Source organism: Rhinoderma darwinii, chromosome 1 (assembly GCF_050947455.1).
Source record: "Rhinoderma darwinii isolate aRhiDar2 chromosome 1, aRhiDar2.hap1, whole genome shotgun sequence".
Classification (NCBI taxonomy): domain Eukaryota; kingdom Metazoa; phylum Chordata; class Amphibia; order Anura; family Rhinodermatidae; genus Rhinoderma; species Rhinoderma darwinii.
Window position 1 is genome coordinate 633,738,749 of NC_134687.1, and position 17,329 is coordinate 633,756,077.

General features: G+C 42.8%; 1 protein-coding gene across 4 annotated transcripts in view; it reads left to right on the top strand.

The window, feature by feature from the left end:
- Positions 1–16,922, top strand: part of LOC142659414 (uncharacterized) — a 90,513-nt gene extending 73,591 nt beyond the window's left edge. For all 4 annotated transcript variants that reach the window (XM_075835572.1, XM_075835653.1, XM_075835828.1 and 1 more), the window contains one exon: positions 15,663–16,922. In XM_075835572.1, coding sequence (XP_075691687.1) covers positions 15,663–16,807 — 1,145 coding nt within the window. In that variant the 3' untranslated portion in view covers positions 16,808–16,922. The remainder of the gene's footprint in view (positions 1–15,662) is intronic.
- Positions 16,923–17,329: the final 407 nt, after the last annotated feature.

The window sequence follows — 17,329 nt, forward strand, 5'->3', positions numbered from 1 at the left end:
AATTATTTTATTGTATTCAATACGTGAATTCATCATCTGGTTTATGGCGATTTTATTGAACGTTTCGGCCCAACCTAGGCCTTTATCACAATCGCTATAAATACAAAACAATAATCATATTGATACATCAAAACACAATAAACAAAGTAAATGACAAAATTGCGTGTAGAAATAATATAATGACATCCATTTCTAGGATGATAGAGACTGACCATAATCAACAAGAAATGTATATATACATCGTGATGGCGGTAAGTATTATGACCATATATGTGTCAAAAGAGTATTATCTTTAATAAACATCCATTATATATCTTATGCATCATATTTTAGAACTATAATGGGCAAAGCTTCTCCTAAAATCAAGAGAAATAGTGAGACAATATACTTCAAAGAATAAATAAATATCATGTCATTCAATTTTGACGGTGGGTATTTATATCAAGTGGAGGCATTGCTATTATGTCACATGAGACCATACCATAAAGTGCCGGTATAGAATGTGCACAGGGTCAAAACACATAGAGAAGTGAAAAAAACAAGAAAAAAAGGAAACAAGGATATTATGTTATAAGATCCAAAAGCGAGTATACCTTAATGGAATGGCAGTGTGGTTAAGAGCTGCAGCGGCGTCAACCAGACGCTCCGATATCAGAATAATGTCTGCTGCTACCTTCCCTACAGGAAGTACAGATATAGCGCGGCAAACCCGGATATCCGGTATGTGGAACGCAAGTGACGCTCTGGCGCAGGCGTACTAGAGATAGCAACACTATGCTTGGGATGCAAGCTTAGTAATGGATAATTACCGATGATCGTGAATGTGGTACTGTGAAGCAGTGTAAATGTATTAACCAGATGATCGATAATGTAGTATCCGGTGTGTGGAACGCCGGCGCGGGCGTATTAAAGGTAGCACCACTGTGCTCACCACTGTGAGACGCAAGCTGGATTATGGATAAACACGGAGGATCGTGAATATGATACTATAGAGTAGTGTAGATATATTAACTGGATGTATGGCCACAGTAATCCTCGTAATCCTCGTAAGGTATATGTATGGATAATGTGTGAATGATTGAAATTAAATATAGTAGTGCATATTGTAGGGACAAAGAATATAGGAACATAATTTTTATTATTATGATAAGAATGTGAACAATATGAAGTTGATTTCAATGAATCAATAAATTGTATAAATGGTTAGAGAAGAAAAACAAGATAAACATATGAAATAATACAGTCCTATAGCAAAAGAAAAAAAGGAGGAAGAAAAGTAAGAAAAGTGAACCGGTTTTATGGTACCTGTATCTGGTCCTCTAATCGATCTCGTATTTTTCTAGCGTGCCTGGAAGAAATAAATATATATTATAAATAGGAATATCAGAATAGAATAAAGCAGGAATGTAGACAACATTTAGGAAAGGAGATCATATTCTCTATTAAGGCCTTTAGGAGAGAGAGTCTCTAGTGTATGTACTTACAAATGGACACAGCCAGGTCAGAAACTCTGATGAAGGAGAGTGAGCAGGTGCTTTAAATAATAATAGCCACTCCCACTAGTCTTGAGGGGAGTGGCGTGTGGTGCATGGGATGTGTAGTAAAAAAGAATAAATGAATAGTGTATGTGCAAGTGATAATAATAGGGGTGAAATATAGGGGACAGTAATGATTAAAGTGCATAAATAAAAATAAATGAATAATGGGGTGCCAGTGTGTGAAACATGGAGGGGATAGTGTGTAGGTCATGAGGCGCAGCGTGTATATCCAGGTAGAAGCCTATTTGTGACTCCTTGATAATTCATAGAGCGGGCTACCCTGCTTACTATGCCAAACAGCACACCATACTCTCCCAGCATCAAAGACCCGGCTGTGTCCAAAAGAAGCAAATATAAGTAAGAATGAAAAATACCTGGGGTATTAGTAATCATTTTGGCCAAAATTATACTTACCAGCCTTGTCTTTCTCAAGGCCTGATTCTGCTGTAACATTTTTTAGAAATCTTTTATGATGTTTTGCATACTGGCAACCGATTGTGACCTAGTGGCAAGTTCATCATTCAACTTGGCAATGATCGCATCCATAGATGCCGCCTTATCCTAAAATGCATTGATCACCGCATAAGACCCAGTCAGCTGTGCATTAACATCATCACCATGATTTCTCAAATCTATCACCTGCGATTCCGGAATGCAAATTTGCTTATCTCTACATTGGGCATTCTCTGCCAGTTGTGTCTGGAAAGCACAAACCCACCTCACATTATTGACACAACACTGGCAGTGAAGATTTGTGGAATCACTCTTTATGTCTGAATTATCAGGCTTCCATGTCTCCTCATACACACAGATAAGTTTAGCGAGCATGTAGAGCTGTTTGGAGGTTTTGTTAAGAACACTCCTCTTTGCTATTACACAACTTATCATGTGCATAAGCCTCATCCAACAGAGTGGACCACAGCATTCCTGCTGACTTGTATGTAGTGGAGGGGGGTACTGGATTAAATGTAGTGTTTTTCGTGAGGTGTTTCAGTGTGGAGAAATCCATACTCACTCTTTCAGAATTGATCTCGGTCTGCATTGTCCTCCTTGTCCCTTGCTGCATGAAAAAGGTCCTTTTACTCCGGAACGCCTTTTCCAGACCAGCTGGACTTCACTTGAAGGACACCGATGTCGATACTTATGGATACTCTCATGCGTCTCCCGATCGCCCCGACGATTAGTTGCAGTAGAGCAGCACACCGCAAACCAAAATAAAAACGTTAATACCTAAGGAAAAGAAAAAAACAAATAGCTGGGTTCAGTGTTCTCAATTGTATCCTTTTATTAAGCCTTAAATAAAACTGTTACTCGTCCAAACTTCAAGGTCTAGGCGCACAGTATACGTCAACTGTCCACGCCTCTCCGCCTATCTTAGTTCACGTTTTAACACAATTTTATTGTACAAAACACAGAAATAAATTGTCAACAGCTTGGGCTGGCTGGCCAATGTAAAAGGGGAAGTGGGTAATGGTGGGGTTCACTGGATAGTGTCCCCCCACCATTACTACCTTCTTTATTATCAGTGTCACTAGGGTTATGCCTAGCTTCCCTACCATTCTCTTGTATTAACGTTAGTCTACTTGCTTTGCTACGAAGTGTATACAACTGTATAGTATTAAAGGGTAATATTTATTAACACAAACCGTAGTCACACTTAGATATAAAATACACCAAACCGTAAATAATCACTGTATAGTATCAGTGTATCCCAATACACATAATAACTTAATATGTATTGAATACACTGACCCTACGCGTGGTACAGTATAAACAAGGTCTTACAAACCCTAATCTATACCACCTCCCACTTACCTAACATTCACGATATAGCATTGCATTAGCGTAATAACTACACGTGCCACAGTACCAGTACAATATATTACAATACTATACAAACACCCACTCACTTAACTAACGTACATACAAGTTACAGTGCACTCACTCTTGCTTGCTTCTGGGACCAACCCCCTCCTGGTTCTAACTTTCCCTATACACTCAAGGGATTAAATACCAGGGGAAATCTGTAGACCAGGGAAAGTAGGGTTATGGGGAGAAGGGTAGGAGAGGGGAGAGAGAGTGGGAGGATACTTAGCACATGTGGTCCTAGGTTGTTGTCAGGAACAGAGCTGTAGGTGTCTGGTGGGCAGGAAGCAGGAGCAAGAGCAGTATAGAACAGGTTATCCTTTTAAACCCCCCCCCCCCGTGCACTTCTGTATGACATCACATGCTCATGCACGTGCAAGGGGGGGGGACATGGGACTGTTTATGGCTCCCGCCATGGAGTCTCATTACCTGGCGAAGGGGGGCAAGCAGTGGGAATCTTTTGTCTCCCCCAGAATCTCGAGGGGGGAGGGAGGTAAGTTAACCAGTGGTGATGTCCTGTGGTACACGTGTGCATCACATGATACATCCCCAATTACCTCTCTGGTCCCCTGCTGAGTATGGAGACAGGAGATCAAAGGCAGTATCTCCAGTCTCACTCTCTGCTAATCAAATCTGGAAAATGACGAATTGTCGTTGTGTTCTTTAGAGCAGAGTGCCACGACTAACTATGTATATATATGTGTGTGTATGTATATATTATATAATTATGGTCTGTAGTGGAACACACAAAACTGAACTACTATACTATAATTACGTCCAGCAATACATTGCAGACAATAGAATTACGTAAGATTACCAGCATGTCCTCATCCCGCAGTTCAGATCGGATCGTCCCATGTCGTTCGCATTGCAGGATATAGTCCACAGGTGACGGTAAATTCTGAATTGGGAAGTCCTAAAAAGAAGAATGATCCAATGGCATAGGAATAGGGAGCATAGGTTTCCCTTAATATACCAGATAAAGCACATTCCAAACGACCGATCTGATATGTTCTCAAGGAAATGATCAATTACGTCGAGGTAGTCGGCTACTTCTCACCCACTCATCAGCTTCATGCGGGGAGTTGAAGAAAATGGAGCAATCGTTATCCACCACCCTCAGCCTCGCGGTGTATTCCATCGAGTATGGTATATTAAAGTCTCTTAGGTGTCGCTTTACAGCCATAATTGTCGCTCTACGTTTCTGCAGATCTTCCGAAAAATCTGGAAAAATAGAGACCGCAGCCCCATTATATGTAATCGGCGGTAGTCTACGATCTAGAAGTAGAATCACATCTCTATCATTGCAGATGAGCTAGCAGTGGTCTTGGCGGGGCGCCCGGTGGAGGCGGTCTGGCTGGGACCCTATGGGCCCGCTCCACAGCAAAGGCCTGTGAAAATGGCGCGTCAGGTAACAGTTTCTTTTTTAATTTCACAACAAAATTGCGCGAGTTCTGACCTTCCGTTTGTTCAGGCATGCCGATTATCCGAATATTATTCCGGCGTAGCCGGTTCCCTAGGTCATTCGTTTTTTGTTTCCAAAGTTCAGCAGCCGATTCCAGGTCTGCAAGCGCATGCGGCATGGTGGCTGTCCTATCCTCTACGCCAGATACTCTATCCTCCAAATGCGTCACTCGTTCTCTTAAGGCCTGCATATCCTGCCTGATAAGGCCAATCTTCACCTCCTCCAACTTGCCTCTTAAGGAAGTTTTGCATGCTGAGATGGCGGCCAGTAGTTTATTCGTCACCTCTGTCAGGGTAAGTTCTGGCTCAGGCTCCTCCGCAGCAGCTAATGAGGCTTTCCCTCCAGAGGACTCACTTCCTCTAGAACGCTGTGGCTGAGGGGTGCAGCCACCATCTTGGCTTTGTCACCTCACAAATTCTTGCAACTTTTCCGTGGCCGTTTGACCTCTCGTGGGGCTCATAACGTCTCAACCTTCAACCTCCTGGATCTCTGGGACGGAATTGAGAGGAAAGGATGAGTACAGGATATGTATGACATGAGGTCACTGCGGAGCTCCTAAGTCAAGCGACCGCTCTTGCTGCGCGCCAAGCCACGCCCGAGATTTTTAGACCTCTTTCATAACTCATCTATGTGGTTGCGTATTTCATTTTACTCAAAGGTGGACAAGGGTCCTTTTTATCTGTGCAGGTGGAACCCCTCGTATTGCCCTTGGTACTCTCCAGCTCACTACAGAGCAGGGGGGGTCTAGCCTTACCGAATTTGTATCTTTACTTTCTGGCCAGTCAATTGATATGTCTGGTGGTGGTTTACCCATAGACCTCTAAACCCATCTACAGATCTCGAGGCAACACTACTTGGATCCTATAAGGCCCTAGTCATCTCGCTATTCCGACAAGCAGCCCCACCAGGTTATTGACTTACAATCTGATGAAGACCACCTTGAGGGTGTGGCATAGGTCTCATCTGCTCTTTCGCACCTCTTTGGTATAATCCACACCTGTGACACGTTCGAAAGCTCTCCAATCTTTCTACATGGGCGGGGTTGGGTATACTGACTTTGGAGGATGTGGTGATAGGAAATAAAATTGCAACCTTTATACAATTCAGGACTAAACATCAGATCCCTCCTCACTTGAAATTTCAATACTTACAGCTTAGACATGCCCTTTGGTCTCAGTTTGTGGGTTATGATCTATGGTTATGTACATCCCCGTTGGAGGATTGGGTGACACAGGAGACATTGGCCAAACCATTATCCACACTTTATAAACAACTGATTCGAGTCTCTTCTACTACAACAGACAGAGCTTTGAATAGATGGTCCCAGGTCCTGCCCTCTATTTCTACAGAGGATCATGCGGAAATCCTGGGTGCCTTGGGTGGCCCATTGATATCCGCAAGAGATAGACTCATTCAAATTATATTTCAGCAAATCTACTACACCCCTTCTAAATGGTTTCGGATAGGGAAGCTTCCTTCTCCTACATGCTCGAAGTTCCTGAGGAAGGAAGGTTCCTTCCTTCACATGTTTTGGGACTGCCCGATTATCTCTGCCTTCTGGTTGGAAGTGTTAGAATTTATTGAATCTAATGTTGGACTTCTCCCGTATATAAGAACCTAAAGTCTGTTTACTTCTCCTGTTAGAAGACCTCATTCCTGCTTTTCCTTCCAGATCCCTTATGATGTTATTATTGTTCTATGCCAAAACTCCTGAACTGGAAACATCCTAAAGCCCCTACTTTACAGTCATGGACCGCATTAATTAACTCCAATCTCCCTCTTTTCAAACTTGCTTATGAAGCGCATGACTGCCCGGATAATTTCATGAAAATCTGGCAGCCCTGGATTGCCAACCCACATACTTCCTAAATATCTTTAGTGTGTCTGAGGTGTCTCCTCTGTCTCACTTTTTTTTTTCTTCACTGACCACCTTGTATGCATTGTTTTCACTGGTTGTTACTTCCCTCTTTCTGTAAACTGATGGAAAGCTGTTTTTGTTTTTTTACAGTATGTTATACGCTTCAAATACTGTATCATTATTATGAATAAATGTCTCTCAGGGAAAAGTAAGTGGTTAGGTACAACCAGCACATGTGTACAAAGTACCCCCAAAATATCTAATCAAAGGGTAGCAGGACTCTACCATATCAGATAAAGAAATTGAGAACCAAGAGTCGCAGAGCTACATATATTGTAGAAAGTTCATTTTATTAGAGATAAATATATAAACATATAACATACATAATAAAAACAAGCGAGGTATCTAAAAAGAAGAAAGTTATATATGGACCACTCCAAAACTGCTGTGGAATCGCAGAAATGGTGCAAATGCACCACCAAATTATAGGGTATAGTGTACACATACACCTTAACACAGGGACATGGCTGCGGTAAACCAAGATAACAGATGCAAGATCATGAAGTCAGCAAGAAAATAGTAATAGTGCATAATCTATATCAACTGCTGTCCAATATGTAACATAACCACAATATCATGTACCACAAATGCTAAGCATCTTACTTGGCGATCTATAAACACGTGTTTTCCGAGAAAGGACCCCGGTGCCACATATCCAGAAGGAATATGGCCTGAATGTACCCAAAGGTGAAAGGTACTTCCAATCTGGAAACAACCAGAAGAAGTTAATGTCTCAGATCTTACCCATTAGTGTGGTGAGCCTGCGATCCACGTGGTCCATGTGAAAAAGAAATAACACTATACATTATGTATAGGTACTTGCGTCATTGTATTTCAGCATGCTCTGTGTTTTTTAATATTTTTTTCTCTTCCTGTAAGAACCTATGTCAGAATTCTTATGTTTTCAATAAAATTAAGCTTTTAAAAAAATAAGTATACCACAGCATTATATCTGCAATCAGAAGATCGCAGAGTGAAGTCTCCCAGTGGGACAAAAAAAAAAAGTTAAATAGTTAGAGGCTCTGTCACCACATTATAAGTAGCCTATCTTGTACATAATGTGATCGGCGCTGTAATGTAGATAACAGCAGTGTTTTTTATTTAGAAAAACTTTCATTTTTGATGGAGTTATGACCTATTTTAGCTTTATGCTAATGAGTTTCTTAATGGACAACTGGGCGTATTTTACTTTTTGGCCAAGTGGGCGTTGTGGAGAGAAGTGTATGACGGTGACCAATAAGCGTCATACACTTCTCTCCATTCATTTACACAGCACATAGCGATATAGATATATCACGATGTGCAGCCACACACACACACACACACACACACACGTTACTGCAGTGTCCTGACAATGAATATACATCACTACCAGCCAGGACATGATGTCTATTCAGAATCCTGACACTTCGCTAACACAATCCCAACACTACAGCAAGCGTAATCTCGCGAGATTACGCTGTAAACTGTCATTTAAAACGAGATTACGCTTGCCTTGCAGTAAATCTCACAGAAATGCTACAGAAGTGTCAGGATTCTGAATATACATCCCGTCCTGGCTGGAGAGAATATATATTCACTGTCAGGACACAGTAACGTGTGTTTGTGTGTGTGTGTGGCTGCACATAGCGATATATCTATATCGCTATGTGCTGTGTAAATGAATGGGGGGGAAGTGTATGACGCTGATTGGTTACTGTCATACACTTCTCTCCACAACGCCCACTTGGCCAAAAAGTAAAACACGCCCAGTTGTCCATTAAGAAACTCATTAGCATAAAGCTAAAATAGGTCATAACTCCGTCAAAAATGAACGTTTTTCAAAATAAAAAACACTGCTGTTATCTACATTACAGCGCCGATCACATTATGTACAAGATAGGCTACTTATAATGTGGTGACAGAGCCGCTTTAAATAAAATTTATGAAAAAAAAAAGATAAAATCACTTTTTTCCCCCAAAAAGTGGTTTTATTTAGTGAACGTGTAAAAAAAAACAAAAAAACACACATATATATCTATATCTATATATATATATATATATATATATATATATATATTATCGCTACGATCGTAATGACTCGAACAATAAAGTGAACACATTAATTAAACCGCCGGGTGAACGCCATGCCAAAAATACAGCAAAATGCCTTTTTTTGTTTTCTCCCGTTCCCCCATAAAAAATAAAAGAAAAGTTTAATCAATAAGTCCCATGCACCCCAAAATACTACCAATGAAAATCACACCTTGTCCTGCAAAAAGCAAGCCCACATATGGCTACATCGACGGAAAAAATAAAGTTACGGCTCTTGGAATGCGGCAATGCAAAAACAAGCAATGTTTTTTTTAAAAAAAAGGGGTTTTATTTTGCAAACATAGGAAAATTTAAAACCTTTACATATTTGGTATCCCCGTAATCGTGCCGACCCATAGAATAAAAGGTAACATGATATTTACGCCGCATAGTGAACGGCGTAAATTTATAACGCGAAAATCAATGCTGGAATAGCTGTTTATATTCAATTCTTTCCTAAAATAAAGTTAATAAAAGTTAACCAATATATTATATGCATCCAAAAATGGTGCAGTTGAAAAATACAACTCGTCCCTCAAAAAAAAAAAGGCCTTATACTGCTATGTTGACGGAATAAAAAAAAAGTTACTACTCTTAGAATGTGAGTGAAAAAACAAAAAATAATCCTTGGTCATTAACGTGCAAAAGACCTGGTTATTAAGGGGTTATGGTGATGCCCAATTGGTATTGAAGGGCCAAATGTGTTGGTAGAGGACAGACTTGATTGCCAGACAGGGTTGGTTTTTTTTTCCCCCCCATTTTTGAGTTTTGTCAAGGCTTATGTTAAAAAAGTGGTGACTGGGTGTAGATCAGAGTCCTGTACTTCTTAGATTATATTTTAACTAGTATAGAAAACCCATTACACGGATTTGCTAGCAAAAGGAATAAGTATTTGTAAAAGATATAAGTGTATATTAAAACCTAATTACCAAAATTTCAAAACCTAAGAAAACTGCGGCAGCGTTTGCTGAATAATAGATTATTCATCCAGGATAAAGGTATACACAGTGTTCCAAATTATTATGCACATTGGATTTAAGTGTCATAAACATTTAAAGGGAATGTGTTGCCAGCAAAACATGTATTTATTTTTTTTAGTTAAACATTTAGTGTGTAGTTGATTAAACATTGTTCAAATTTTTTTTATTTTTTTCACGAGTCAGGAAATATTATAAATTAGATTCTAATTTATAATATTTCCCAGTGCTGGTCACTAGATGGAGCTATTACCAAAATTGCAGCATTGCATGTGGTAAAGCAACCACATTGCTTTTTGCTGCAAAATTGGGAAAAAAGCACTCGCTCTAGTGAGCTCTGAGAATCCCCACCTCCTTTATCCTGGCTAGTGCCGGGATAAACGAGGGGATTGAACGGTCTAACCTCCTACACTGTGTGTCGCCATTTTTTGAGCTAACACACAGTGTAGTAGGTTTACATACAGTAGTAAACACACACAAACACGAACATACATAGAAATCTCTTACCTGCTCCTGCCGCCGCGGCTCCCTCAGGCCCGTCTGCTCCGTCTGCTGCCGCTGGTCCAAGTGCACAAGTCCGGAAGCCGCGACCGGAAGTAGTAATCTTACTGTCCGGCCGCGACTTCCGGTCCACAGGAAAATGGCGCCGGACGGCGCGCATTTCAAATTGGACTGTGTGGGAGCGGCGCATGCGCCGTTCCCACACAGACGGCGTACACAGAAGTGGATGGGACGGGCCCCGTTCGCAGTCCCTATGGGACTGTGGCTGCCGTATTCCATGTCTGTATGTGTCGTTAATCGACACATACAGAAATGGAAAAAAAAATGGCAGCCCCCATAGGGAAGAAAAAGTGAAAAAATAGAAAAAAGTAACACACAAACACACAAATAAATAAAAACGTTTTTAATAAAACACTAACATAAAACTGACATGAAAACATTTTTTGGGGTGACACTGTTCCTTTAATTATTCGTTTTTCAATTAAACTCATGGATGGTATTGTGTCTTAGGGCTCTTTGGATCATTGTAATCAATCTCCGACACGTGATAATTAGTTTGCCAGGTGTGCCCAATAAAAGGAAAACTACTTAAGGACGTTCCACATTATTAAGCAGGCCACAGGTTTCAAGCAATATGGGAAAGAAAAACAATCTCTCTGCTGCCGAAAAGCGTGAAATAGTGCAATACCTTGGACAAGGTATGAAAACATTGGATATTTCAAGAAAACTTAGGCGTGATCATCGTACTGTGAAGATTTGTGGCTGATTTAGAGCACAGACGGGTTAGTTCAGATAAAGGCATAATGAGGAAGGTTTCTGCCAGACAAATTAATAGGATTAGGAGAGCAGCAGCTAAAATGCCATTGCAAAGAAGCAAACCAGTATTTGAAGCCGCTGGTGCATCTGGAGTCCCGCAAACCTCAAGGTGTAGGATCCTCCAGAGGTTTGCAAGTGTGCATAAAGCTATTATTCGGCCACCCCTAAACAATGCTCACAAGCAGAAACTGTTGCAGTGGGCTCAGAAATACATGAAGACTACATTTCAAACCGTGTTGTTTACTGATGAGTGCCGTGCAACTCTGGATGGTCCAGATGGATGGAGTAGTGGATGGTTGGTGAAATGGCGACCATGTCCCAACAAGGCTGCGACATGAGCAAGGAGGTGGCGGAGTCATGTTTTGGGCTGGAATCATGGAGAGAGAGCTAGTAGGCCTCTTTAGGGTCCCTGACGGTGTGAAAATGACCTCTGCAAAATACGTAGAGTTTATGACTGACCACTTTCTTCCTTGGTACAAAAAGAAGAACCGTGCCTTCCGTAGCAAAATTATCTTCATGCATGTCAATGCACCATCTCATGCTGCAAAGAATACCTCTGTGTCATTGGCTGCTATGGGCATAAAAGGAGAGAAACTCATGGTGTGGCCCCCATGTTCCCCCTGACCTCAACCCTATTGAGAAACTTTGGAGCATCCTCAAGCAAAATATCTATGATGGTGGGAGGCAGTTCACATCAAAACAGAAGTTCTGGGAGGCTATTCTGACATTCTGCAAAGATATTCAAGCAGAAACTGTCCAAATACTCACAAATTCAATGGATGCAAGAATTGTGAAGGTGATATCAAAGAAGGGGTCCTATGTTAACATGTAACTTGGCCTGTTACGTTTTTTTTGATTGAAAGCGCTTTTTATTTCTGTAAATATGACCACCTGATTCTGCAAATTCAACAAATTACCATTTTAGTTCTCTTTACAACCTTTACAACCTTTAAAATGTTTTGATCTCTGTTGTGCATAATAAATTGATTCAGTGCATTTAAGTTTTTTACTTCTAAAAAAAAAATCTGTTATCATTCGGAGATTTGTTCAATAAAATTCGCATTATACTCCAACGATTGATGGCTTGAAGATTATACTGACTGTCCTATTTAGGAATATCAGCGAAAAATAACATTAGCATAATAATTTGGAACGCGGTGTAATGTAGTAGAAGTTACCTGCAGTCCTATGTGACACCACAGATGACACAGTGATAGCTTTCTGAGTACAGATAGTGTAGATGTTACCTGCAGTCCTATGTAAGGCTCTATTCACACGACCGGGTCTGAGTGTCGGCAGATAAAAACGTCCATTGTGGTATGTTTTCCTCGTCCGTTTTGCATCCGTTCCAGGCCGTGTTACCGTTTTTAACGGCCGATTTTGACCCGTTTTCATCTGTTGTTTTCCCTGTCTGTTTTTAAAACGGATGAATTTGATTTGTAATGCCTCATCCACATGAACGTTGTGCCACTCGTGCCGTTTTTGATGGCATCCGAGTGGCACCCGATAGTCTTCACAGACCCATTCACTTTAGTGGGTGAATCGGGTCCGTGAAAAATTTATCCCAGTCTCCGATCTGAGGAAAGATAGGACATGTTCTATCTCTCCTCGGATCACTGACGGGACTCGGCTGGCGCACATGGTCGTGTGCATGAGGCGTTTAATTTTCTGCCACGCACTTCCCTCTGTAGATAATACCGCACTTCCCTCTGTAGATAATACCGCACAGCCCCTGTAGATAATTCCACACACTGCCCACTGTAGATACTGCCACAGCCCCCGTTGTAGATAATGCCACACACTGCCCTCTGTAGATATTGCTACATCGCACCCTGTAGATATTGCCGTAGCCTCCCTGTAGATAATGCCTCACACTGCCCTCTGTAGATAATGTCACACACTGCCCTCTGTAGATACGGCCACAAAGCCCCCTTGTAGGCAATGCTACAAAGCCCCCCTTGTAGGTAATGCCACACAGCCCCCCTTGTAGGTAGTGCCACTCAGACACCCCTGTAGATAATACCACACTTCTCCCTGTAGGTAGCTACCCCGCACCCTTGTACATAGCCACCCCCCATAGATGGCACCCCCCCTACCATCCTCTATGGGACCGCTCCAGGAGAAATCCCTGCTTCAAAGTCCATATAGGGACAGTGACGTCAGGGACTTCTCCTGGAGCTGAATCACCGGCCACAATGCAGGGGATTCCGCTCAGGGTTGCCAACCTCCACTTCGGAAATTTCTGGACAACTGAGCTAAAATTCACGGACAGGCCAAAATTTTTACGGACACATTACAAAATCGTTGCCTGTGCAGTGTGCTAGGAGTGATTCACCAATCACAATTCCGCTTGTATCTTTCCCCCGTTAACTTAGGTGATGTTTTCTCTGATTAGTCGTTCACTTTCCCTTATTTTTTCTCCATGCGGCCCAGACCACTGTGACGACTTATTCCAGCCATGACTCGTCTCTGCAGAATTTGACACACACACACATGTTGGTTTCTCGCTAATCCAGCATCCTCCTCACGTATACCCAATCCTCTAAACAAACTCGTAATCCACAGTGCCCCAGATTGTAATAATGGTCCCTCAGTGCTCGACACAATAAAAGTGCCCCCTCAATAACCGTGCCCCCTGAAGATACCACACACAACCCTCCTTGTAGATAGCCACACCGCTCTCCCTTGTAGATAGCCACACCGCTCCCCCTTGTAGATAGCCACACACACCGCTCCCCCTTGTAGATAGCGCCACACACCGCTCCCCCTTGTAGATAGCGCCACACACCGCTCCCCCTTGTAGATAGCGCCACACACCGCTCCCCCTTGTAGATAGCGCCACACACCGCTCCCCCTTGTAGATAGCGCCACACACCGCTCCCCCTTGTAGATAGCGCCACACACCGCTCCCCCTTGTAGATAGCGCCACACACCGCTCCCCCTTGTAGATAGCGCCACACACCGCTCCCCCCTGTAGATAGCGCCACACACCGCTCCCCCCTGTAGATAGCGCCACACACCGCTCCCCTTTGTAGATAGCGCCACACACCGCTCCCCCTTGTAGATAGCGCCACACACCGCTCCCCCTTGTAGATAGCGCCACACACCGCTCCCCCTTGTAGATAGCGCCACACACAGCTCCCCCTTGTAGATAGCGCCACACACCGCTCCCCCTTGTAGATAGCGCCACACATCGCTACCCCTTGTAGATAGCGCCACACACCGCTCCCCCTTGTAGATAGCGCCACACACCGCTCCCCCTTGTAGATAGCGCCACACACATCACCGCGTGTCGATAGCCACGCACAGCGCCCCCTTGTAGACAGCCACGCACAGCACCCCGTGTCGATAGCCACGCACAGCACCCCGTGTCGATAGCCACGCACAGGTCCCTGTGTCGATAGCCACGCACATCTCCCCCCTTCCCTTGTAAGTAGCGTCGCTCCTCACAGCCTCCCCCCTCCCCCTTCCCTTGTACTTAGGGCAAACAGAGCGGTAGCCTACCGCTACCACTCTCCGTTGTGCCTGACACCACTCACCGTCAGGAGGTGGTCATGGGGCGAAGCAAAGTGGCAGAGGATCACTTTTGAATGAGGTCGGTGATGGACAGGACTGGACCAGTGCAGTCACCTGACCATGTCCAGGTGACTGGATTGGTCCACTCCCGGCACTGACCTCACTTGGCAGCGGCCGGTCTCCATATTTTCAGATTCCACAGAATCGAAAAATATGCCCGGCAGCGGCCTACTATTCCTTTGTACTGCGCATTTACATTTTGGCGGATACACCATGCAAAGTTCCGGGTGGCTGCTGAAAAAGCCCGGATGGTGCTTTTTTCTGCCGGACGCTACGGATGGCAGAAAAAAAACACCCATTTTTGCGGACTGTCCGTAAATTTATGGACGGTTGTCAACCCTGATTCCGCTTAAGGAGTAGGGGACCGCTCCAGCAAAAGTCCCTGGCGTCACTGTCCATATCCTGGAGTGGAATCTAGATTTATGCTAATTAGATCTTAATGACCAATCCGCGTCATACACTTCTCTTCATTCATGCCCAGCTTGTTTCACTGCACAGCGTGATCTCGCGAGATCTCACTGTGACGGGACTTCCTCTCACAGGTTCTTCATTGGAGCCATGGAAGACTGAACAGACATTGCTTCGAGCCGCTGCAGATTCGGATAAAAGTCCTGGCACGGCTGGAGGCGATGTCTGTTGACTCTTCCATCGCTCCACGTCCTTCCCGATTTTATATATAAGATGTGTTCTACAGAGCTTTATAAGGCTGAAATCACACATGCAGTTTTTGAGGCTGTGCTTAAATTCTATAGAATTACTTTTTATATTTATCTACTGGATCCACTTCTAGCTTTGGCTCAAAAATACTGTACCCAAAACTCCATGAAAAACTACATGTCTGTGTTTCCCACCTAATAGGTATATTATAGATTTGTCTACTTTGTGATGTGAAAAAATAAAATTAAAATTAATTTTTTTTTCAATCCTAACAGAAAATCCAAGTAAGAACTGTGAGGGAAACTTCAAGTTATGGCTAAACTATAAAGTAGAAGATGAAGATATCATCCAGCATTCCTCAGGAGAAAACCTCACTACCCTTACCGTACATCCAGAACTTCACAGTACATATCTATCATATAATTCCCCTAATCATGAGGAACTTTCTCCTGACCAATCACAAATTGTTGCCTCGAATGCAGCTCCGAAAGGGGGTAAAAGGTTTCAATGTTGTGAGCAGTTCACAAAAATACCAGGTGTTATTACACACACAAGAATTCACACAGGAGAGAAACCATACTCCTGTTCAGAATGTGAGAAATGTTTTACACAAAAAACAAGCCTTGTCAAACATTGGAGGATTCACACAGGGGAGAAGCCATATTCATGTTCCGATTGTGGGAAATGTTTTACAGAAAAAACAAGCCTTGTCAAACATTGGAGAATTCACACAGGAGAGAAACCATATTCATGTTCAGATTGTGGGAAATGTTTTACAAGGAAATCTGATCTTGTTAAACATCAGAGGATTCACACAGGAGAGAAACCATATTTATGTTCCGAATGTGGGAAGTGCTTTACAGAAAAAACAAGTCTTGTTAAACATTGGAGAATTCACACAGGAGAGAAACCGTATTCATGTTCAATTTGTGGGAAATGTTTTATAGAAAAAACAATTCTTGTCAGACATCAGAGAATTCACACAGGGGAAAAGCTGTATTCATGTTCAGAATGTGGGAAATGTTTTACAGATAAATCAAATCTTGTTAGACATGAGAGAAGTCACAGAGGGGAGAAACCATATTCGTGTCCTGAATGTGGGAAATGTTTTACAGATAAATCAGATCTTCTTAAACATGAGAGAATTCACACAGGGGAGAAGCCATATTCATGTACCGATTGTGGGAAATGTTTTACAGAAAAAACAAGTGTCGTTGATCACCAAAGAATTCACACAGGAGAGAATCCATTTTCATGTTCAGTATGTGGAAAATGTTTTAAATATAAATCAAGTCTTGTCAAACACCAGAGAATTCACACAGGAGAGAAGCCATATTCATGTTCAATATGTGGAAAATGTTTTACAGATAAATCAAATCTTGTTAAACATCATAGAATTCACACAGGATTGAAACCATAATTCATCTTCAGAATGTGGGAAATGTTTTAAAAATAATTCAAGTCTTGTTAGACATGAAACATCACACAGTGTAGAAGCCATATTCACGGTCAAAGTGCTTAACTGGTTGCCGACACAGGACGAGTATGCTCGTCCTGAGCGGCGAGCACTTCGCGCATTAGGACGAGCATACTCGTCCTGTGTGACAGCCGTCCCTGCCGTCTCTGTGTGTGCGATCGAGAGCGGGGCAACGGCTGTAATACACAGCCACGGCCCCGCTCTGACAGCGGAGAGGAGAGAAACATCTTCTCTCCGCTGTTAACCCTTTGAACGCCGCGATGACAGCTGATCGCGGCGTTCAAAGAGAGGGGACTGCACATTGATCGCGTCACAGAATATAACTGTGACGCGATCAAAGCCCACAACTCGTATGGCCAGACAGCCCAGGGTCCAGTGAAGGACCCCAGGGCTGTCTGAACATATTTCCTGTTGTTAGGGCATACTGAGGTATGTCCTAACAACTGCCTGTGTACGATCAGTAAC